This window comes from Pygocentrus nattereri, chromosome 9 (assembly GCF_015220715.1).
Source record: "Pygocentrus nattereri isolate fPygNat1 chromosome 9, fPygNat1.pri, whole genome shotgun sequence".
NCBI classification, from domain to species: Eukaryota; Metazoa; Chordata; class Actinopteri; order Characiformes; family Serrasalmidae; genus Pygocentrus; species Pygocentrus nattereri.
In genome coordinates, this window is record NC_051219.1 from 5,848,993 (window position 1) to 5,872,875 (window position 23,883).

At 43.2% G+C, this 23,883-nt stretch overlaps 1 protein-coding gene across 1 annotated transcript; it reads right to left on the bottom strand.

Moving 5' to 3' along the window:
- Positions 1–1,903: 1,903 nt before the first annotated feature.
- On the bottom strand, positions 1,904–21,743 carry scp2b (sterol carrier protein 2b). The gene is made up of 5 exons (XM_017718719.2): positions 21,607–21,743; positions 14,726–14,825; positions 12,270–12,399; positions 11,073–11,152; positions 1,904–2,715 (listed from the first exon to the last, which is right to left on the bottom strand). Exons 1-5 carry the CDS (start codon positions 21,627–21,629, stop codon positions 2,620–2,622), a joined length of 429 nt encoding a protein of 142 aa, XP_017574208.1. The 5' UTR covers positions 21,630–21,743; the 3' UTR covers positions 1,904–2,619.
- Between the last annotated feature and the right edge of the window lie 2,140 nt (positions 21,744–23,883).

Here is a 23,883-nt window from a genome sequence, read left to right on the forward strand (position 1 = left end):
ACTGAATAAGAAGGCTCAGTATGTAATAAGCCTGGGATTTTAAGGGGTTAACTGTATTTGCCATGGCAAGGTGCCACATTATTAAAGCTATCGCATTAGCTAGAACACAGCCTAGCAAGCTATAGTCACACTTTATAACATGCTAAACATGCAAGGTCCAGTGTTTGTCCACTCCCTGACAGCACAAGTGTGTGAAATGCTTGTTAAGATTAGTCATTATGTATTTTATTATTTTTATTAAATTCTCTCTATCTATATACCCATCTTTCTATATTGTTAGTCTTATCTTTATTTTTTGTCAATTTATTCAACTTTTTTTTTCTTCGGTGGTTAAATACCTTAGATATTTCTTTTTTGTTTCTTCAAATTTCTTCACATACAATATCCAGTGGCCATACATTTTTTAAAATTATTATAAAAGTTTACAAAAAATAAAACATTTAGCAAAATATATATGATATCTTATTGTATTTTATTTGTTCTCTGCATGGCCACAAAGTTTTACACTTCTGTAACTTACAAATAGCTCAACCAGTTTGCATTGAAGTCCCTGTAGTTACTGAATAATAAACAGTATAAAAAGAAAAGTATGAAATAAGCCTGGGATTTAAAGTGGTTAAGCATGTAAAGGTAACCGTCATTGCTACTCGCTTCTGTTAGAAATATGATTTGACTGGATGTTTGCAAGTTTTAGCTGAACACACTTGAGCTAAGATGGCAAATTCAAAGGAGCCTATGCAGGTAAACAGTCCCATTAAACATTTCAGCTTATGGATGAACAACAAACACAAACTCTGTTGACGAATATTTGTTAATGTGAAAGAGGAAATTTTATTTAGTAAAAAAAATCTTTTTAGGCTTGGGTAGAAATGTGTACACATGCACTCAGGGAAACAGCTTACAGGTCCCAAATGTTTACTTGCTACAGAAATGACCGCAGAACCCTGATATTACAATAGGGTCAACTCACTGCGTCCCTGTCTTTGTGTACATATAGTACAGCACGTATGTGGAGGAGCCTCAATCTTGTAACCAGACACTGAATTTCTTTTGTAAAGTCACATACAGTCTTACGCAAAAGTCTTGGCACCCTAGTCCACTTATGTTTTATTGAATTGGTCATTGAAAGTAAAGACACACTTAAATAGGACTTTTTCTACCAATTTTAGTGCATAATTTGTCAAATTTAGCAAAGTGGAAAAAGAATAAAACATAAAATATGCCATAATTTAACTTTATGCTTTTCTCCTTCATCAAATAAACAGTGATAGTGCATTAAAACAGTCAGTGTGTCCTGCAGAGGATGTGGTAACTTACTGTCCCTTCAATAAAGCAAATCATTTGACCAGGAGTGTCCAAACATTTGCATACGACTGTACATACAGTACAGGCACTTATACTCGCCGCACCCATTCACAACAACGCAAAAGACCCCAAAACACACACAAAGCATTAAACACACAGTCCAGTTCAAACAGGTTGCAGGTGATCATGGTACTACAGAAGGATTCGATCATTATTATATTATTACTACTATCAGTTACAGTGAGCTCCAGAAAAGGCCTTCAAATGTACTCCTACACTGTCCTCATTAACCTGTTAGAAGAAGATCAGGCTCTGAGTTCAAAACACGTTTCAAAGCAGGAGCGCTGAGCTAAAAGCTTCCTCGCTATTCATCAGAGGGAAGACCACTTATCTGAGGTCAGCACTTCTCTTCTAAAAGTGTTCAAGAAAACAGGTCCTGGACCAAAGAGCAGAGAGATACAGAACTGAGACCACCCTTCATTTATTTAATTTCCAGTCAAAACGGCCTTTAATCATAGAGAAGATTTACATTTATGGCATTTGGCAGACTCTCTTATCCAGAGCACCTTACAATTTGATCATTTTTCAAACAAGTAGGCGAAGGCAGTGTTAGGAGTCTTGCCCATGGTCTCTTATTGGTATAGTGTAGGGTGCCTACCCAGGTGGGGACTGAATCCCAGTCTCCAGCATAAAAGGCAAAGGTGTTACCCACTACACTATCCAACAGGTGATCCGTATGCATGAAGGAGAAAGTCGAAGCAAATAAAACGAGAGATTCCAAAACTGGAGTTCAAAAATGATTGAAAGCTACAGACAAAGTGGGACTCTTAACAACCACCTGGACCTCGTAGACCACCAAACATGTCCCCATCAGATAAATGGTAAAGAAGCTGTCAGTGATTTAAAGAAAAGAAAAATACAATCAAATCTCAAGGTGTGGCTGATGATTCTTTTGAGAAACTGAAAACGAAACAAGCCTCTTTAAGCTCTAATAAAGGTCCAGAGTGAAGAGACAAAATACTAAAAAAAAAAAAAAAAATCGATATTTTATTGAGTTATTTACTTTGTTGCTATATTTAGTTGTTTAATTAGTTCTTCTGTGTAATTTGCTGCAAAACTGATGTTTTCTGTTTTCTCCCTGATGCTCTAAAACGAAGTTTCTGACCGGCAGTTAAATAAACGAAGGGTGGTCTCTGTCCTCTTACTTGTATAAATCTACGTAGTGAGTTTCTCTGCCTCTGGCTCAGTCACACTAATGGACTCTACTCTCCAGGCCGGCCTCCCAGTGAAGCGAGGCAGTGGTGGTTTTGACCCTCACAGCTTGGCTTTGCCCGGCTTCAACTGCAAGTTCTGGAGCTTCATGGCCATGCCCATGTTCCCGGTGATCTTCAGCTTACCCTGGAAGAAAGCCTGGGGAGAAAGGAAGGGAAAGTGGCTAAGACTAAGTCCAGAATATCCAATTCTGTGGCAGATTCTTTGTAAAAAGAAGAAAATATATATCCTGCATTTAAACCATTATCTTGCCAGATTATCCTGTGAAAAATACACTGTGTAATAATCAAGGGGTCCCATATGTGCTGCAGGGCTGTCAGGTAGGGCTGCACTTTTGTGTTAGTAGTCGACTAATTTGCCTTCTCTGCTTCCAGCTTAATTAAATGTATGTTCCTGTGTGTTAGCTAACATAACTGAAAGGGCATTCTCTTAGCAAGCACAGACCACGAGACCTTGTTCTCCGACGGGGAAACTAACATTAGTGGCTGAAGAACGAGGTGGCCTTTCATTCATACAGCGATTGAGCTGCGGAGCAGCGACAAAGGTATTCAGACATTCCTGTTTCCACGTGGATAAACGATCACTCTGCTCCCCAAAAACATAATTCATAATGGTATATCTGTTTATCCTGGACAGCTTTCTGACTTCTGATTAGGCAACAGTTTCAAGCCTGGTGGACCAACCAGGAAATCTGTTTGCAGCACGTATTAATAGTGTTTTACTGGTTAATTTTCGCTGAAATGCTCAAAATTTGGGTCTCGCTCTTTTGACTTGCCTTCCTCACACACTGTCCATCGTGCCATCTTTCAATATGTTCTTCATTAGTACAGAACGCAGTCGTGTGAGTCAGTGGAGGCAATTTGTTGACGTTGTTGATTACGTCGACTAATCGTTGCAGCCCTGCAGAGCCACACACCTGGCTCTGATACTCAGAAGCTCCTGAAGGTCTTCATTACCTGGACCAGGTGTGTTGGCTCAGGGTCACAATCCTCAGTGGATAATTTTCTGTTCATTTTCTGTTGGGGATTTTAAGAACATACGCCAGAACTTAACACTGAGATAAGAGTATTACGACAATGCAAGCATGATGAGCAGTAGACCTTCACTGAAGTTCTAAAAGGTCATGAAGGTTCCACTCTGTCAAAGTATGTCCACATTTTAAGGCGTTCACATGGTTCAACTGGTTAATTATGAAGTCTTAGATACACTATACTGCCAAAGGTATTCCCTCACCCATCCAAATCATTAAATTCAGCTGTTCCAATCACAGGTGTATAAAGCCGAGCCCCTAGGCCTGCAGACTGCTTCTACAGACATTAGTGAAAGAATGGGTCGCTCTCAGGAGCTCAGTGAATTCCAGCGTGGTACCGTGATCGGACACCACCTGTGCAGTCATGAAATTTCCTCACTACCAAGTATTCCACAGTCAACTGTTAGTGCCAACTCAACAGAACACCTTTGGGATGAATTAGAATGGAGACTGAGATCCAGGCCTTCTCATCCAACATCAGTGTCTGACCTCACAAATGCCCTTCTGGAAGAACGGTTAGAAATTCCCATAAACACACTCCTTCCCAGAATTGTTGAAGCTGCTATAGCTGCAAAGGGTGGGCTGACATCATACTAAACCCTATGGATTAAGAATGGGATGTCACTCAAGTTCATAAGCCTGTGAAGCCAGATGAGCGAATACTTCTGGGCAAGTCTAAGCCTAAACTAAAACAGCAGAGATTTGTTTGACCATTGGTAATTCTAAACTAGGCATGAAGTTACAGTAAACAGAATGTTTTTATTTTCAGAAAAAGTTTAAGGCTCAGGGATCAAACTTCTTTCTGAAGAGCAGAATTTGTAATTCATATTTTCACACACTGAGGTTCTGACACCAGCGTAGACTGCACACGATTCCTGCAGGAGCTTTTGATCTAAGCCACCCTGGCTGTGTTTAGACAAGCAGTCAAACCTAATTTTTTTATATGTATCTAACACCTGTCCAAATTGTCCCTCTCCGACACTGAGAATCAGACCTCCAAAAGGCCCAATTTGAGCACATTAGTATTCCTCCCAGCGAACCATCATTAGCAGCCTGAGCAGCCCATTAAACCTAAATACATGAAACAGGCAGGTGGTGAATGCAGAACCTGTCACCAGAAACTCTGTACCTGCCTTCAAAGTTCTCGGAGTACCTTCTCTTTTAATGAGACGACTTACAGCATCTTCAAAGTTTCAGACAGGTTCCAAACCACCAGAGTAGCTCCATCCCGGTCTGTGATTATTCCTCTCTTTCTATCACCCTGAGCTCAGGGGCTGTTTTCTGCAGAGCCACTTAAGAGGAGTGCTTCTCGATGCCCATCCTGGGACTCCATACACCGCATGTGTCCATCTCCGTCCACTGGAGGGGACAGCCTGCTGAGGTTTGCTAGAAGTATTTTGGATTCAACACAGATTCTAGTGTACGGCCCAGTTCCAGTGGCTTTTTCTGAACCTGCGATTGTCCACTTTGACTCTCCACTCAGATGGGCATCACACCTACCGAGCGGCCGCTTGCGGAAGAAGGGAAGGTTGGACACCGAGGGGAAGATTATCCGATTGGCACGCACTCAGGCACGGTCCGGTTGGCCTCAGTGAGCTGACAGGCTAGCCATGCTAAAATAAAAGCATAAACAAAACGCTGTCTTTTTGTCAGGGGTGCGATGCTCATGTGTGGCGGCTGTTTCGCTGCAGCTGGTGAGGTTTCATACGTCGTCTTTTCCGAGGATGTTAGTGATGACATATTCGGACTGCTTCGCTCCTGCACAGCAGTAACTGCCATCTCTGTTCTCCTCTGTCAGTTCAGTGGCAGGTCATTCATAACGAGGTTTGTGGCAACAACATGTTGCAAACAGCAGCATTAGAGAACACAGTGCCAGATTTACTAAACATTTGCAGTAGGGAGAATTTTCTTAAAGCTTATTGTGGCATGCGCCCGTCCCCCCGGGGCCTGACGATGACTGCCAAGAGATCTGGCAGAAAGGTGGGGCCTGAACACTCAGCAGCGACGAACCTTGGTGGGGACGCTGGGGAGAGAGCCGCGAGTGTGGACAGGGCAGAGCGCAAAGCCCGAGCTCCCTGTACGGACGCAAGGCACGAGAGTGGAGGACGAGGACGCTGGTGGCGACCACTAGAGGCACTAGAAGAAGGAGCTCTGCCGCCCGGGCCCCACCCCCTGTTACACAGTGAGGCCGCTACGTTTGACCCAGGTGGCTGAGCAGCTGGGGGCAGTAACGGGAAGGCAGCACGGCGATCTCTGGCTCTGGTGCTCACTGACTGTCATCTGAAGGGCAGCGTGAGCGCCTTAAAAATGAGCTGAGAGGGAAAAGAGCAAGGGAGGGATGAGCCGCAGCAACAAGAGGACAAAGAGCTGAAAAGCTCCTGTGAGAAAGGACTGAAGTCTCAGTAGATGCCACTGAAAAGTGGGGAGTGTTGGTTGGTTTTGTTTGTTGTTTATTTTGTGTGAGAAATGAAAAGTACCGGCTGCTGCAGCTCAGAATTCTGCCTCCAGTGTCCTAGAGCCCGGAGTAGCTCACGCCATGCTACGCTTATTTATCGCCATATGCATACAAGCCTTTCTGCGCATTGAGTGTGCCTGAATAATACGTACTCTAGGATGCGCCGGTACTGTGAAGCAAATATAAAGAGAAAAGCTTGCCCTGGAGTGTTTTACTAATGAACTGACCGCTGTGTTTTGTGAGGTCATGGTGAAGAAGGTGCAGTGAAGACAGGACAACGGAGGCTCCGGCGCTTGCGCCAGTCCTGTTTTTCTGAGCCATCAAGTTCAAAGGCCACTCTCCTAGGTACTGAAAACAGCTGTCAAAATCCAGCACTGGCCACCAGCTGTGGCGGAGCCCCAAATACCACTTGTCTGGCCAATGATTTACCTGTGCTGGCTCACCTCAGCCGAGCCGGTCACAAAAAAGGGCCAACAGAGGATCAGTCGGGTGAGTGGCTTCCATTCCAGCTGAACTAACGCCTCTTGTTTCTTCTCCTCTTTTTTTCCCTCTCTCTCTCTCGGCTTTCCCAGGAGACTAAACCTGCCGTACTCGCTGGGCCGACTTGCCTGTGACCAGAGCTGTCGTTGCCCACAGCAGTAAAGAGAGAGACGTCTTACAAAGTGCCTTTAACTGGACTGTGTGTCTTTTTTTGTGTCTCCACAATTCAGAGTAAGCAGATCAAAGTAAACCAGGCACAGACTAGAGCCAGCGGCACGATTAGAGTCGCTCTTGCGCTGTAAAAAACTACCACAAGCTGCCGTTTCTGAAAGAACCCATTCTATACATTAACAGCTTCACCTCATCTCAATGACGAACTCTCCTCCTCACCAAAGAAATAATTCTAATAAGTGGAAGCAGGAGCTTTCACACAGGGAGCAGACACCGTCACCTCTGCAGAGCAGCTGGGCTCCGGGGCAGTCTGGCTGTCTGTCAGTGTGAGAAGGAGATCAGGGATGTCAGCAAGTTCAGTCAGAGATAAATGCTCTGAACTCACAGCGCTGTGAGCACACAGGTCCAACCAGGGCTCTCAGCTCTGAACTCACAGCACTGTGAGCACACAGGTCCAACCAGAGCTCTCAGCTCTGAACTCACAGCGCTGTGAGCACACAGGTCCAACCAGAGCTCTCAGCTCTGAACTCACAGCGCTGTGAGCACACAGGTCCAACCAGAGCTCTTGGCTCTGAACCCTCAGTGCTGTGAGCACACAGGTCCAACCAGAGCTCTTGGCTCTGAACCCTCAGTGCTGTGAGCACACAGGTCCAACCAGAGCTCTCAGCTCTGAACTCACAGCACTGTGATCACTCAGGTCCAATCAGAGCACTGAGCTCTAACTCTCATTCATTTGGTCAAGAGATCACCTAGGTACAACCAGAGCCCTCAGCTTTAGCACCAATCCATTGGTGAGGTAATCTCCCAAGTACAAGTGTGACAACTATCTATCTGACGAGATGACCACCTAGGTACATTAAGTGCTCTAACTCTTGTTTGGTGAGGTGGTCACTTAGGTACAGCAAGATCTCTCAGCTATAACCTCCAGCCATTTGGTTAGGCGACCATCTAGGTAGGAAAGTACTAAGCTCTAAATCTCAGCAATTTTGTGGTTATCACAACAACCAAAGCTCTGAATCCAAATCAATTAGAGAGGTGATCACCTAGGCACAGTGAGTCCTCTAACTCCAGACTGTTGTAGTAATGTAATCATCAAAGTAAAACAAGAGTCATCAGCTCCAGCCCAGTTCATTTGTTGAGTTGATCACGTAGGTACAACCAGAGCTCTCAGGCCTATCTCCAATCTATTTGGTGAAGAGATGATCTGGGTACAACAAGTGCTTTTGGCTTAGACTCTGACCTATTTAGTGAGGTGATCACTTAAGTACAACTACAGATCTCAGTTGTACTTCCCATTCATTTGGTGCACCCAGAGCTCTTAGATCTAACTCCAGTCTATTTGATGAGGTGATGATCTAGGTACAACAGGTGCTACTGGGCAGAAACTATGGTCCGTTTGGTGAGGTGATCACCTAGGTACAACCAGAGCGCTTATTTCCAGCACACAGCACTCTGGTCTCAATGCTACCAATTCATCAACTGTCGACTGTCTAAAACAAATGGGAAAAGGCTGGCACTGCCAGACAGTGGGTGAAGAGAGGCTGACCACAGGCTAAGTTGGTGTCACAGTGGACCCTGCCCCTCGCCCCCCCGCCCCCATTTTCTTCACTGGTGAAAGGTTGCATTGAATTCTGAATGAATAGAAATTCTCTCCCTGCTCCACATTTGAGATCAACATCCTGGCTCAAAGGGTTAAAGTGACAGGATAATCTCTCCGTCTGAAAGTGGGTCAGCAGCAGAGACTGATCCAGTGGGCCAGCACAATGAAAGCATAGCACTGAGTGTATGCAAAGAGCCTGGGACAAAGTGAAGGAGGAAAGTGGCATTCCACTTTCCACAGTCCTCACACTCAACCTTGGCCTCTCATTGGAGGACAGGGCCTGTAGCTTGCCTGTTTCTTGTAACAGACAGACAGAGGTATGATTTTGTACTCAATAGACAACGCTGCACTAAAACAAACTTTCTTCAGTAGAAAACGGTGAAGGAAGACAAACATAGGCCTGTTAAAACCTGGCAAACTGCTGAGAAAAGCATGAGTTCTATACATTTAAGGGAAAGCGGAGCACAAACTAACACAGGATGTAAAGAAACAGATTTTTTTTGTAGTTAAAAAGGTTCAAGTCGATTGGGCTCTTGGTAATCTTCTTGTATATCCATAGCAAACTCATCTGGGAAATTTTCACAGTAGTTTTCTCAAGATGTTTCTCCAGATTTACCTTGAAAATAATAAAAGTAGCTTTTTATAACTGTGTATTACTAAGCCGTATGTATAAGTCACTGAATTTATTGCTATATTATTTAATTCACCTTGTATTTGTAAGTCAGTGCAGGGGTTCGAGGCTCTGCTTCTGCTTGTTGCTCCTCGAGTTAAAAACGAGTGTTTCTTAACAAGGAAAGCTAATAGTTTATGTTTTTTAGGGTGTGAACAGATTAAGATTACCTAAAAAGTGCTACACTCACATTATGAGGCTGACGGTTTCAAGGCTGTGTGGACACACAAATCTGATCTTTTCAAATCCAACCTGAGCCACTTTAGCTCCGTTCACATTACAGGCCTAATCGCTCAAATCCGAGTTTTTTGCTCAGATCAGATCTGATCTCTCTGACTCGATGGTTCACACTCGTTTAGGTCAGGGATTCAAATCTGTCATTAATGTGATGAACCGGCCTAAAATGACCCTCACGAGCTTTTCATCAGATTTTTTGCGTCCACACTGCCCTGAAAACACATGCACACCGATCAGCCATAACATTCTGACCACAGGGTAACAAAGTCTCAGAGAAACAGATGGACTACAGTCTGTAACTGTAGAACTACAAAGTGCAGCTATACAGTAAGTGGAGCTGAGAAAGTGGACAGTGAGCGTAGAAACAAGGAGGTGGTCATGATGTCACGGCTGATCGGTGTGTATGTGCTTGTTTTGAAAATCTGACATCTGTTTCTGTCTGTAAAAACTGGACTCAAACAGTGTGACCAGGCCTTTAGTCATACAATACAATTACAATGTGCACTGCGTGCTGCCAGGCACAACAGCCTCCCCCTCCAAGTCTGACCACAGTCTATAAATTAAAACGAAGTTTAAATGGGCTTTCTCAGATAACTTTGTGAGGTTTTGAAAAACTTTAAAAAGTGGCCAAATCTGACCGATCAACAGTTGGCTCAAATGACATTGCGTCAGTGGCAGTGTGATCCAGTCTGGTGGAGCTTCACAGGTCTCAGATGAAGCCTGTGCTGGCCTTCACCCTTCTAGCGCCGGTGGTACTGTGTGACGGGAGGAGTCCTGGCAACTGGGTGGAACTGGATACGACTAAATTGGGAATTTGCACGACTACTGATGCATGTTCACGCAAGCAGTGCAGATATAGTGACACGAGGCAGCCACAACTATCTGAACGCTCTGTAGTTGCGTCTGGTTAGTGTGGCTTTTGCCAACCTCTTGAAACTCAGGTACAGGCCAGAGTGTCGGTCTTTCAGGAGGTGTTGACAGCCTGGATGGGCTCGCACCAATAGTTTACACTGTTGTGCAGCATCGCTTGCATGTCAGCTAGCCATGAAGCTAAAGTCAATCCAGAAAGAACCTCCTGCTGATCTGCATAACTACCAGAACTGCTCACAAAGCCCTCAACTGGCTTCCGTTGCCATTTTATGAAAACACACAGCATCCTAAGTGAGAAAACCTCTGCTTATGTAATGGAAGCCTGTGTGAGCCAAGTGAATGAGCGAACAGGAAAGCCGTGGATGATATGGATGGAATCTTTACTGTGGGAAGAGCGTTAATGTCCCCCTTCAAATTTTCAGAATCAAAATTTTTAGAATTGATGCTGATACCTATTAAACACTTAGTGTCTGACACTTGACCCGAGAGAAGGCCGAGTAAACAGTTTTGAATACAGTGTTAGGCTTTGGTTGGGTTTGCCTTCTAAGGAGTGAATTATATGGCAGATTTGGCCTTTTTTAAAAACACATTTTCTCTCTTACACTCTCTCTGGTTCTCTCCTGTAACATTAGTCTATAGCGTGGCTCTAGACTGTCAATTGTGGGTCAGTTTTGGTATGGGCTCGCTTAGGACCTCGATGCGGGTGATAAGTAGTACCTCGTACCAGGTTACCAGATTTGCTTAGAGAAAAATGGAATTATGGAGTCATAATACTGAAATAAAACATAAATAAAGCTTTAATATGTAGAGCTGTAAAAAAGTGGGGATGCATAAAACACTTTCCATTTTTTTTTTGTTTTTGTTTCTAGTCTTTTACATTCATCCATGTTCTCTTCTCTTACAGACAAACATCCACCTCCTTGTGCTGCTTCAATGAAGGCCTGAGCAGCAGAGCAGACTGTGTTGGGACTCAATAACTCACCGTCTGAGGGTTCATCTTCCCCGTCATCAGGGCCAGCAGGTCAGAGTCCGTCATAGAGATGGTACAGTCCGCTGTCTTAGCTGAGAGAGAGAGAGAGAGAGACACAGGAGAGAGAGAGAGAGAGAGAGACACAGGAGAGAGTGAGAGAGACACACAGGGGAGGGAGGGAGAGGGAGAGAGAGAGAGAGAGAGAGAGAGAGAGAGACAGAGAGACAGACAGTGTGAGAGAGAGAGAGAGAGAGAGAGAGAGAGAGAGAGACACAGGGGAGAGAGAGAGAGAGACAGGGGAAAGAGAGAGACAGTGTGAGAGAGAGAGAGAGAGAGAGAGAGAGACACAGAGACACACACAGGGGAGAGAGAGAGAGAGAGAGAGAGAGAGAGAGAGAGAGACACACACACACAGGGGAGAGAGAGAGAGAGAGAGAGAGAGAGAGAGAGAGAGAGAGAGAGAGAGAGAGAGAGAGAGAGAGAGAGAGAGAGAGAGAGAGAGAGAGAGAGAGAGAGAGAGAGAGAGATAGAGAGAGAGAGAGAGAGAGAGAGAGAGAGAGAGAGAGAGACACACACAGGGGAGAGAGAGAGAGAGAGAGAGAGAGAGAGAGAGAGAGAGAGAGAGAGACACACACAGGGGAGAGAGAGAGAGAGAGAGAGAGAGAGAGAGAGAGAGAGAGAGAGAGACACACACAGGGGAGAGAGAGAGAGAGAGAGAGAGAGAGAGAGAGAGAGAGAGAGAGAGACACAGGCTGTAGCATCACCAGGGACTGAACATGAGATCTCCTGATGACGGGGCAGTGCTTAAATGACAAAAGTGTTCATTTATATATATTCATGTATTTATATATTAATAAATATCACATGTACTGTGTTTTATTTGTCTTTGTCACTTAGTAAATGGTAAATAATTCAAATTACAGCACTGATTAATGTACAGATGCCTGTTATTATATTGTCCATTTTAGATATTATAGTTACTAATATTGTAACTTTAAAATAAACGAAATAAAAGCTTTATTTCACTTAAGATGGCCGGAAAAAAGGGGGAAAACATTATGAAATGACATCTCAGATGTTTATTTATACATATTCATTTGTTTATGTAAAAGTCTCTCTGTTTTAAAATCGGTAAAATGAAAATATAACGGAAATAGAAAAATGTATTTATGTAAATTGAGCCAAGTTTACATCAACCAAGCTACTCACACGTGTCGTTGTGAACGCAGCCCTTTCCCTCCTTCACGTCTACGATCCACATGGCCTCACTTCCACCCGGCCCGTCCTTCACCTTAAAGGCAAACACGCCTCCGATCTTCTTCACGAACTGATCCCCTTCCTGCACAGACACGTACACAGATCACACAGCTGGGACAGGCAGTGCATTCTGGGAACTGGAGTCTTTGTAACACATTATCTTTATTCATTCCTGAGCTCGAAGGAAACGACAAAGATTCAAAACTATTACATCTAAAATAAATAAATAAATAAATAAAAAACTGTACAGTCAAGTTCTTGAAAGTAGGGTGAGTTGCAGTTATAGCCAGCTCTGCTGTCTGATCCACTCGTGCCAGCACAACACACTCTAACACACCAGCACCACGTCAGTGTCACTGCAGTGCTGAGAATGATCCACCACCCAAATAGTACCTGCTCTGTGAGGGTCCATGGGGGTCCTGACCACTGAAGAACAGGGTAACAGAGTATCAGAGAAACAGATGGACTACAGTCTGTAACTGTAGAACTACAGAGTGCAGCTATACAGTAAGTGGAGCTGATAAACTGGACAGTGAGTGTAGAAACAAGGAGGTGGTCATGATGTTACGCCTGATCGGTGTAAGTTTTATGGGTTTTAAAAGTACATAAAGCAAAACACATTAACCCCCCCCCATCCCCCCCATCCCAAACACACTCAAAAAACTTAAAAAGCTGAAATATGGACACATAACAAGGCCAGTGGAGACCAATCAGACTCGCACGCAAAAGCAGAATATATAAATAACTATAATATAATAATATAAATAAATATAAATAAATATCACAGTTCAGCTAAAAAGAGCACCATCTCAAACTTGGAAACTCAAAGTTATGCCGCGCCTGGATTTGCGGTCTGAGCGCGGATGGCTCGGTTACATCAGACCTAGGCACCAGCGTGGAACTCTGAGACGCTGAGATGTTCCAGGACTACACAAGAGTCTTAACAAGAAGCAGATCTGTGAGCCTCACTGCCTTTATGCATCTGCTAAATATTCCAGGACCTGCGGGAGATTTTCCATACAGTGACACGTTGCACTCCAGACTAGCAAACTATCTGGCAAAACAGAGCAGAACCAGAGGGGCAGAAGATGAAAACCTCACCACTGAGTTCAAACAAATAAACACGCATCATCTCCTAAACAGCTACGTCTGCTGATCAGCTCTGGACTGCAGTGAAACCAGGCTGGTTTGGTGAAAAGGCAGGACACTGCGGCACGTAGAGCTGTCAGCAGTGTCCGAATGAATGAGTTCTGGACGTGCCTCTGGTCTCTGGACAGAAGCTCAGCTGAGGGTGAGGGACTGGGTCATAAAGCAGACACTGAAGCTGAGAAATAAGAGGAGGACATTGACACTCAGAGGACGTTTAGGGTGCTTTCCAGGTCAGATAGAACACTGTAGCTTATACAGTAGGTACAACACTGCACAAATATAAGAGACGACCATTCATTTGCCTAATTCCCAGACAAAATGGCCATGAAATTCAACTTATTCACTTTTCATATGTTTCTGAGAAGCGTAGATACAAAACAATCCACCTGCCTAATGAACGAGATGGTCAAAGCACTATAAATGCTTTTAAAACTGCAGATAAAAATGATTAAATGCTAGAAAATGGGGCTCCTAACAACCACCTGGAAGAGCTGGTCGACCCCAAAACTGCCCCCATCAGAGAAACAGCACTGAAAGCTTTGATCTCTGAGAGAGAGGAGAAGATCAAGCAGTTCCAGATCTGAAAACATCCACAGGTGTTTCTGTCCATCCTTCCACTGTGAGAAGACCACTCAGCGCTGTGGGTCCGAAAGGACGTGTAGCTGATCAAGAAGAACCTCGCTAAGAAAAGGAGACGCCCCCAAACAAAGAAGCTGAACACTGGACTGGCCGCGCCAGAGTCCAGGCCTCGACACCACTGAATGGGTTTGATCACTTCAGAAAGTGATTCATCAACCAGCTTCTAAGACTGAGCTGTGGAGGTGTGTCTGCAGGTTCTTTGAGGAGCTGAAAGTGAGGCTGCTGAAAAGACGCTGGAATAAAAGAATGGACAGATAATGGAGAACATTGTCATATTTTAACTGGAAAATGTTGATGGTATATGTTATGATTTACACATATATTATGTGCATAATTACAATAATATATATATAAAGGAATATAATTACTTTTTAATATTTATTTTTCCGACAAGCTGCGTCATGACTTCAGTGCATGAAGGACTGCAGACACTACCCACTCCACCACTACAACCCTCCATGGAGCTCCGCCTTATCTTTGACCCTATAGGTCAGTTCGGAAACACAGATAATGCCCCTGATATAGGCTACTTGACCTGGAAACAAGCACTCCAGTGCACAAAAGCCAGCGTGAAGTCCACCAAACCCTCGACAGACTCCCGAGATCTGTGGTGCACATACCTCCTGCAGCTTCTTAGCAATCTCCTGGAACACAGCATGAGCCTTAAAGCCCTCCAGGCCTGCGGGGGCGCTAGTGAACACCGCCTGGATCCTCTGGGAACTGGAACAGAAACACACAAACAAAACAAAAAAAAAGACTCAAGCTACAAAACATCAGACTTTGACGTCGTGTCAACAACATCTTTAATTAAAAACCTTTCTACAATTAGAGCGAAGCTACAGTGTCCAAAACGAAGGGCTCTTCCATTTTCCCTGAAACTATTAAATCAATCAGAAGAGGTCAAAAAGCATCTTCATGTCATCCTGTACCTGCTCAAGGTGGTCTTGGCAACCCAGCAAGAGCTTTATATTAGAAAAACATGGCTTTAATGGATGGGAAAACACTTTCAGTGGCAATTAGTAACCTGGGTACATTAGGATGCTTCTACAGACTCTGACTGCAGCAGATGGTTCAGTCAATAAGAATAATGAGGTCTGTCATGATCAACACATTTAAGTTGAAAATGAATTGCTGTAGAAATAATGTGAGTTTTTTTTTGTTTACTGTACACAACTATAAAGCTTAAGTGGCCAAATTGGCTGATGAGCGATCTAACGTCCTCGGTAGCTCCCAACAAGACACAGCTTGACCTCAACTAATCCATTTTCATATACTGCCTCCCTCCAAAGACATTATTCATAAACATTAAACATTTGGACAAAACGCTGCAGAGTACAAAGCTTCAACTTCAACATATAGCACATTTTTGGGAGTCAGAAAGTTATATTGACGTAAGTTTAACTGTGTATTGTTTTTTTTTTTTGACAATAAAATATTTCAAATACTGTTTAGCTGTTAAAAACGATCCTTATTAAAAAGTAGAGGAGCATTAAAGAACAACACACCACTGTTAATCTACAAAAACAGGTTTACTAAGGCATCTAAAATGCTTTCTTTTGGAAATAGGGCCTATATACGATATGGCCAAAAGTATGCGGACACTTATATGAGCTGGTTGAACATCCCATTTGAAAACCAAGGGCACTATTATGTATACATCACAACAGTGAATAGGTGACGTATGTGATACGTGGTTCAGCACTTGGCAGCATCGCTCTGTGACTTTGCGAGGTCTATAGCTTCATGGGTGAGATGTTGTTGCTCCTAAATGACTCCATGCCACAACAGCAGCACTTACAGTTGACAAGGGCAGATCTAGCAGGGCAGAAATATCTGCGTCCACAAACCTTTGGCCACAGGGCGTATATACTGCGATATATTCGGAAACCATTATGAATTTCCCTTATACTGTGACATTACCTTCTGGCCATACAATCCACTGATACTTCAGTGCTTTTATGAGTCGATTCATCTTAACGGAATAGTTCACCAATGTCCACCAGATGAGCTAACTTAAATAAACACCAAGTTGTCTAAATACTTTAAGTTTATACTAATTTCCTTGCACAGATCTTGGTCCTGTTTTCTCTCTTTATAGCTCTCCGTAAATGTTCTCCACTCAGAACAGGAGCTCTATGCATAACAGTAAGCCAGGAATAATTTTCTACAGACCAGACCATGGAGCGTTCTCCCATCCCACACATCTCTGTTGTTCGGTGTTTCTCTCGTTTCTGTCAAAGTTCAGAGAGAACTCCACGGTTTAATCAGCCGATTCAAATCGGCTTTCAAAACACTTTCTCGTTCTGCTGACCTGGTTGCGCTTATACTTCAGAAGCACCTCAGACAGAATAAATTTAGTCTGCGAATAAGCCAGGCACGTAAACAAACAGCTGGGCACGCTGTGCCAGACAACTGGAAGTAAACTGGTGAGCGGATGAGTCACAGACTGATTCACAGCCGTCTAGCATCGCAATGTGTTATTCTCTCATGCTGAACTCTTCAGGCAAAAATAGCCGCTGCTCTCTATCATCTCTGTCAGCTCAAGCGAGGTGACTGGAGTTTTTACAACAGTTCAAAACAAGACTCAATCACAGTGACCATTATTTATCAAAGAGAGCAGATTCACCACCTTTAAGGACGTAGGAGTATATACTACTCTGCATGTAAATCGGCAAACCTTCCATGTGACGTGGAAAGAAGCAGAGATTTGACTGCATGCCAATTAATCGACTTCGGTGCGTGAAATCAAGCGCCGTCACCTCATTTACATGAAGGGAGCCCTAATTCAATCAGAAGTTTCAGTAGGGAGCCATTAAACAAACTATTCAGCGGCTCGGAAGCCAACGGCTGCCCTCATAGGTGGAGCAAAACCACACAAAAACACATCTCAGAACACAAAATCTGTGCTGTCATTAACAAAGTATCCAATCGCCATTAACAATCTCTAAAATGCTCTGCACTACATACTGTATTTTTACTATTATCTCGATATGAATTTCCATGACAAAGACCTCATTAAGATCTATGATGTCCAAACAGATCAAATTAGTTCACGTGTGGCGTGTCAACATGATATAATTAGATTGGTCATTTGTCACAACAAACCTGCATCACCATAAGCAGCTTTTTAAACAATTAAGCATTCACAGATCAGGCACAACATCCTGACCACCTCCTTGTTTCCACACTCATTGTCCATTGTCTATTTTATCAGCTCCACTTACTGTATAGCTGCACTTTGTAGTTCTACAGTTTCAGACTGTAGTCCATCTGTTTCTCTGATACTCTGTTACCCTGTTCTTCAGTGGTCAGGACCCCCATGGACCCTCACAGACCAGGTACTATTTGGTGGTGTGGATCATTCTCAGCACTGCAGTAACACTGACATGGCGGTGGTGTGTTAGCGTGTGTTGCGCTGGTCTGAGTGGATCAGACACAGCAGTGCTGCTGGAGTTTTTAAACACTTTGTCCACTCACTGTCCACTCTATTAGATGGTGGCTCATCTGCTCCTGCATGGTATGCAGAGAAACAGATGGACTACAGTCTGTAACTGTAGAACTACAAAGTGCAGCTATACAGTAAGTAGAGCTGATAAAATAGACAATGAGCCGACTTACAAGTGTTAACATGTAAGTGTTCACTATATGTACCATCTCCAAAATGTGCCCCACAGTTTTCCTCCTTCACTCCTGAATCCCACCTACTCTGCTCAGTGCAGAGCCTGATTACTTGAGGATAAAGTAAAAAATCTGCATTACTGGAAAGCGTCCAGCATCTGAGGAACATGGGCTAAATTCCTCCCAACCAAACCCACAGTAATTTGTCCCTGGAGCTAACCTTGAACGGGCCTGCCCGAGTCTGTAGGAACTGATGTGAACACCTTCCTTTGCTCTTAAGAGCCATTTATAAAAGCCCCCCACTGATTTCAGGCATCTTTCTCGTCAGCTTGTTAGTTAAAGTATTTAAGCAATGTATTTGGTTGAGGCTGGTTTTGTCCAATAGGAACATAACTGCCACCTCCTATTGAACAGGCTTGATTTTTGGGGTTTTCCTGCCCCAGCTCACCTGCTTTGACTCCAGAAGGTCCTGATCACTGGCTACAAAGAAAGATCTGACAACAGCACTTCAAAAACTCTAAGCTGAATAAAACTGGCAAAGAACCCTAATGCAGAACCTGAGAACAAGTAATTATCCACCGACACCAAAATCATCCTTATCACTGACGTTGAATAATGAACCTCCCTTATCATGAAATGCTTGTAAACTTGGTGGAGATGGTTCTTCAGGAAAGGCTATGGTTCTATACAGATAAATTATTCTTAGCATGGTGAAATCGTTCTTCACATTGATGGATAACATGTCAGCAAAGTCTTCGTTCACTCTTATGATGTCAAGCTTGTAACTACAGGGGAACCCTTTTTGGTTCTATGCAGAACCACACACCAGTTTCTGAAGAATCCACCAATCTGAAGAATGCAAAGAACCATTTAAGCATGAACTGGTTCCATGAAGTAATTTGTCCCTGGAGCTAATCTTGAACAGGCCTGCCCGAGTCTACAGGAACTGATGTTTTGTGAACACCCTCTTAAGAGTAGATTCACCAAGAACTGACCATCCTAAGAGCGAGAGAGAGATCACGGAATCTGTAAAGAACTCGAGTGGTTTTAAATATCTTTCCAGTTTGGAAAACTTGTTGGATCAACTAATTGAATTGACGCTGATTTTGTCCAATAGGAATGTATCAGGCACCTCCTACGATTGAACAGGCTTGATTTCCAGCTAAGTAGTTTCATTTTTTCCCAGTCCTGCTGATATAGTTCCTCATTTTATGGATTTTCCTGCTCTAACAACTGTTTTGCAAACATTCTTGATCAATAACTCATGATCCTGAATATGACAACAACTTAAATCAGTTGCTTCTTAATTATTGAACGGTTCCTCTAGTACAATCATTCTAATCTGTGGTTGGTTCCAAAGTAGAAACAGAAAAACTGCTGCCCTGCACACTTAATAATGATGGTTCTTCAGTGAAGAATATAGTTCTATGTAGAACCATGAACACCAAAGAACCTTTTACATTATTAAAGACTTCCTTGCATCATGAAAGAGTTCTTCAGATTGATGGAGAACATGTTGAAAATGGTTTTATACAGCACTAGAAAGGTTCTTCTACTGTTACAAGCTTTACATTGTAACAATAGCAGGACCCTTTATGGTGCTTCAAAAACAAAAAGGTGGTGGTTAAAGGGCATGCATGGGATTACAGAACCTTTTTGAAAAGAGTTTTGTATAGCAACAGAAGAACCCTGTATTGTGCTAGACAGGACCTTTTTCAAAAAGGTTCAATACAGAACCATCTACAGCACTTTCTCCTTCGATGTGAAGAAACTTTTAATCATGCAAAAGGTTCTTAGAGTGTTCTTCACTAAAGAGCCCTTGGAGAACCATTATTTTCAAGTGTGTACAAACAGAACATCAACCGATTAACTACTTATATACATACTTTGAATGTTCTTGGAAAGATTAGAGCAATTTTCACAGGATGAACGCTGGAGAACAAAGAAACCCTGTTACATGAGAGGAACATGGACGAGCTTGTCCAGAAGGTTCTCGAGTGGCCAGTTTTCAGGGTTTTGGTGTCTGATCAAACAAAAGAAGAGAGTCACTGGATGTCATCAGTGTTGGATGCTGTCTGTGCTCAATACTCTAAGAAATATTAGATGGTAATTACATTTTCATTACAGAAAAGTCAAGCTAAAGGATAATGTTCACGACTGAATCTGGAACACTGTAATAGACAATATTTTTGTGGGCCAAATTATATAATCATATAATTCTACAGACAATAACTGTTAGTCTAAATTTACATTACTGCCCAAGTTTATTCCTTCAAAGTCCTTCAGGAGGTTAAAACAGTAATACAGTGCAGGTCCAAGCAGGCAGCAACTGGGACACATTCCATCTACAGGCCTGCGGTTCCCCCTGCGGTGTACAGCTTGGTGTTATCCTGCTCCAACTCGCCTGCTTTTCCCCCAAAAGGACTCGATCCCTAAAAAAAGATCTGACAACAGAACTTCAAAAACGCTGACCTGAGTAGAAACGGCACAGAACCCTACAGAACCCAAAACCATTTTCAAGCAATTGTCCACCATCATCCTTAGTACTGAAACAGAGCTTAGAATAATGAGCCTTCCTCTTCTATGAAATGCCTAAAAACTTGGGGAAGATGGTCCTTCAAGGGTTCTTTTGGAAATATATTATGGAACTGTTGCTTCTCCTAGGATTATATGATATATAGAAGCATTGCCTTTCCTAGAATATAGGATATATAGAACCACTGCCTTTCCTAGTACATAGGATATATAGAACCATAGCATTTCCTAGGATATATAGAAGCATTGCCTTTCCTAGATTAAAGGACATTAAGAGACAGTGTTTCCTAGGACATAGAATATATAGAACCATATAATTTCCTAGAAAATAGGATCTATAGATATGTTGCATTATCTAGAATATATCGAACCATTGCCTTTCCTAGAATATAGGATATATAGAACCATAGCACTTCCTAGAATATAGGACATACAGAACCACCGCCCTTCCAGGGATATAGGATACATAGAACCATAGCATTTCCTAGAATATAGGATATATTGTACCAATGCATTTCCTAGAATATAGGATACATAGAACCATAGCGTTTCCTAGGATATAGGATAAATAGAACCATTGCCTTTCCTAGAATATAGGATATATAGAACCATAGCATTTCCTAAGATATAGGACATATAGAACCACTGCCTTCTTAAAAGAACCATTTTTATTGCTATATAAAACCCTTTTAAAAGGGTTCTACACAGATCTATCCACAGCACCCTCTGCGCCAATCTGAAGAACCATTTTATGATGCAAAGAACCCTTTACGTGTTCATGATTCATTATAGAACCATTTCTTTTACTAAAGAGCCCTCCTTCATGTTTCTATACAGAACCATATACAACACATTCTTCAACCAATCTGAAGAACCGTACCACCATGCAAAGAACCATTTAAGCATAAAACGGCTCCATACAGAACGCATGGTTCTATATAGAACCACCGCCTTCACTAAAGAACCGTTGAAGAACCACCTTTTTTTAAAAACTCAGGCCTAGTCCTAAAGAGCTGCATGTGTCCTACAGAACTGAGGAGGCTTGGACTAGAAGCTCTCTGTCCTACAGAACATCAGAAGGTGAATCCACAGCCTGTCAGGCGATCCTCGCCACCAGACTACCGCCCTCCTGCCCGCTGTGTAAACCGCCCGGTCTGGGAGAAACGCTGATCTACACGTCATCTACACGCAGGGAGGAGGCGCGCGCATGATTTGTAGATCGGTGTTTTGGATCTGCGTGAATCGAGCGCTGCCCCCGGGTCACACTCAACAGCGGAGGGGGGGTTTAAACGGGGCGGCCGTCAGACGAGGCTCTTCTTCAGGCCCCCTGTCAGCGCTGCAGCCTCACCTGCTCCGCTCTGGAAGAAGCATCTTCACCGTTTACCGTCAACCCGCTGCGGAACGACGAGGAACCGACGGCACTTCCCGATGATCCAACACCACCTTCACGCCGAGGGGCCCAGACCTGGCTAACCGATCACGGATCGACACATAGAATAAGAGTCCGGAGCCTGAATCCATTTAAATAAGTCATCATTTTTTTATTGCTGATTAGTCGGATTTCCCATGTAAATATGCCCTCTGCAGAGAACACACTTATGGCATGTTCATATTTGCTCTTTTTTTTTTAATCAAATAAACAGATTTTCCATTTTAAAGGTGTCATATTTCAGACCCTGTGGACTCATTTGCACTTAGAGAATCAACCAAACGTGGTCATTTGACTCAGTTATGAAATGTGAGGTTAACTGAGCGGCCCAGTCCGTTTCTGAAGCTGACCGGTGTGAATTTGGGGCTCCAGTCAAACAGATAATGGTGTCACTATTGGGAATTTGGGATTGGCTGATGTCAGTTTTTCAGCTACAAAGATGGAAAATGAATGTAAAACATTCCTCAGCACCCAATAAACAACGTTCCCGAAGTTAAATAAAATCATCTCCTTTGTTTATTAATTCATATTTTCCGAGATTTTGTCGCGGCGCTGAGAGAATTAAAGACAGTGCAGTGCTGCCATCTGTCGGCTGCACGCCGAACTGCACAAGCCAAGTTCACCAGTTCATTAAACAAGGATTCCGGCCTGAGCTGAGCAACAAACGCTAAACGTGCCTAAACCATATTTAGATATTTTAAAGGATGAGCGTTTTACCTCAGATAATCAGATGTAATTAGAAGCCGTCTATATGTGGGTTTTCCGTGATCGAGATATTCAAATGTACTCATTCGTTAGTTTATTAATGTATTATAACCGTCAGACTGGAAGTTTGGTGGTTAAAACATGTCGAAACACAACTGTAGCCTCACTCAGCCCCTTCTCTGCATGATGAGTGACTTTTATTTGTAGTCGATAGCAGATCCAGAGCCGGGTACTGAGTCTGGCCACTTCCTATTTCCCTCGTTATATCAGAATCAGGCCTGCTGAACAGCAGAGGGCGCCCGCGAGCGAGTCCTCGGTGAATGGGAGTGAACGGAGCTCAACGGCTAAAAACGAACAGTTAAAATAGTTTTAATCTCTCGCCCAGAACTTTCCTTTCATCTGAGACAGTAGAAGAAAGCGTTTCACTGAAAAAACAAAGAAATCTCACGGGTTTGTTTCCTTTATTCTACAGTAAACGGGTTTCGGGCAGCAGGGGGCGGGACTTACCGCCAGAGCGGGATGATTGACGGGCGAGCGGAGCAGCTCATTGGCTGTTCGCGCTCACCGACGTCATGGACATTTATAAGGCGCCGTTTTAAGCTCGAGTTTAAAAGCGCTTAAAAACATAAAAGCGGGGTTAAATGTTTTATGCTGCTCTCTGTTCAGGAAACGGCTGAATTATTTCACATTAAAAATGTTTAAGCGTTTATAAACGACTATTTTGCTCAGACGCTCCATATCAACCCATTCATTTTGGACTCGCTCGGGAGCGCCCCCTAGCGTCGGAGAAACCCCGGAGACGCTGCAGAGAGCGGGAACGACACAAACCCTTTACTGCATGAAGTGACGTGTCAGCCCGTGTAGTCGACGGCAGATGGGTGTAAATGAATCTTTGATCTAAAACAGAGTTTCACACCAAAAACCCTGGATCTGCCCCCCCCCCCCCCCCCCCCCCCAAATCTTCTTATTGCCTTTTGTAGAATCACAGACATATTGCACTTTTCAAGAAAAACAACAAAAAGTGAATTTCGGCATCAACCCTTTACCCTTAAACCTTAACCCACCCACCCCCTTAGAACACCTACTTCCACTAAAGCTGCACCTGGGGATCAGCTTTACAGAGATAAACAGAATATCTACCAGAACAGGAGTGGTCAAAATCAGAGTGTAAGTAATACTAAATATAAATTGTAAATTACAATATGTACAAATATCAATAACATTAGAAAAGGAGATTAAATAAAAATAAAATAAATAAACTAGTAACAATAATGATAAAAATAATAAAGAAGATAGGAAAGGGCAACACATACCCCTCAATTCACATATTTAGGCATAGCTATCTTCGAGTAAAACAGAATTGTTGATAAACTCAAGCGTAGGATCCCAGGTCCTGTGAAAGAATCTCAAGGAACCCTTCAGGGAGAATCTTAGCTTTAGTGCTTGATGCATAATAAGACATCCCAGATCCAACTACCTTGCGATGGTGGA

Bases quoted from the DNA above. Each gene is read 5' to 3' on its own strand.
- scp2b (XM_017718719.2), bottom strand. From the start codon at position 21,629: ATGCTTCTTCCAGAGCGGAGCAG. The intron at 11,153-12,269 runs GTGAGTAGCTTG...TCTCTCTCTCAG, and splicing joins CTGCGTTCACAACGACACGT to CTAAGACAGCGGACTGTACC. The intron at 2,716-11,072 runs GTGAGTTATTGA...CTTTCTCCCCAG, and splicing joins GGAAGATGAACCCTCAGACG to GCTTTCTTCCAGGGTAAGCT.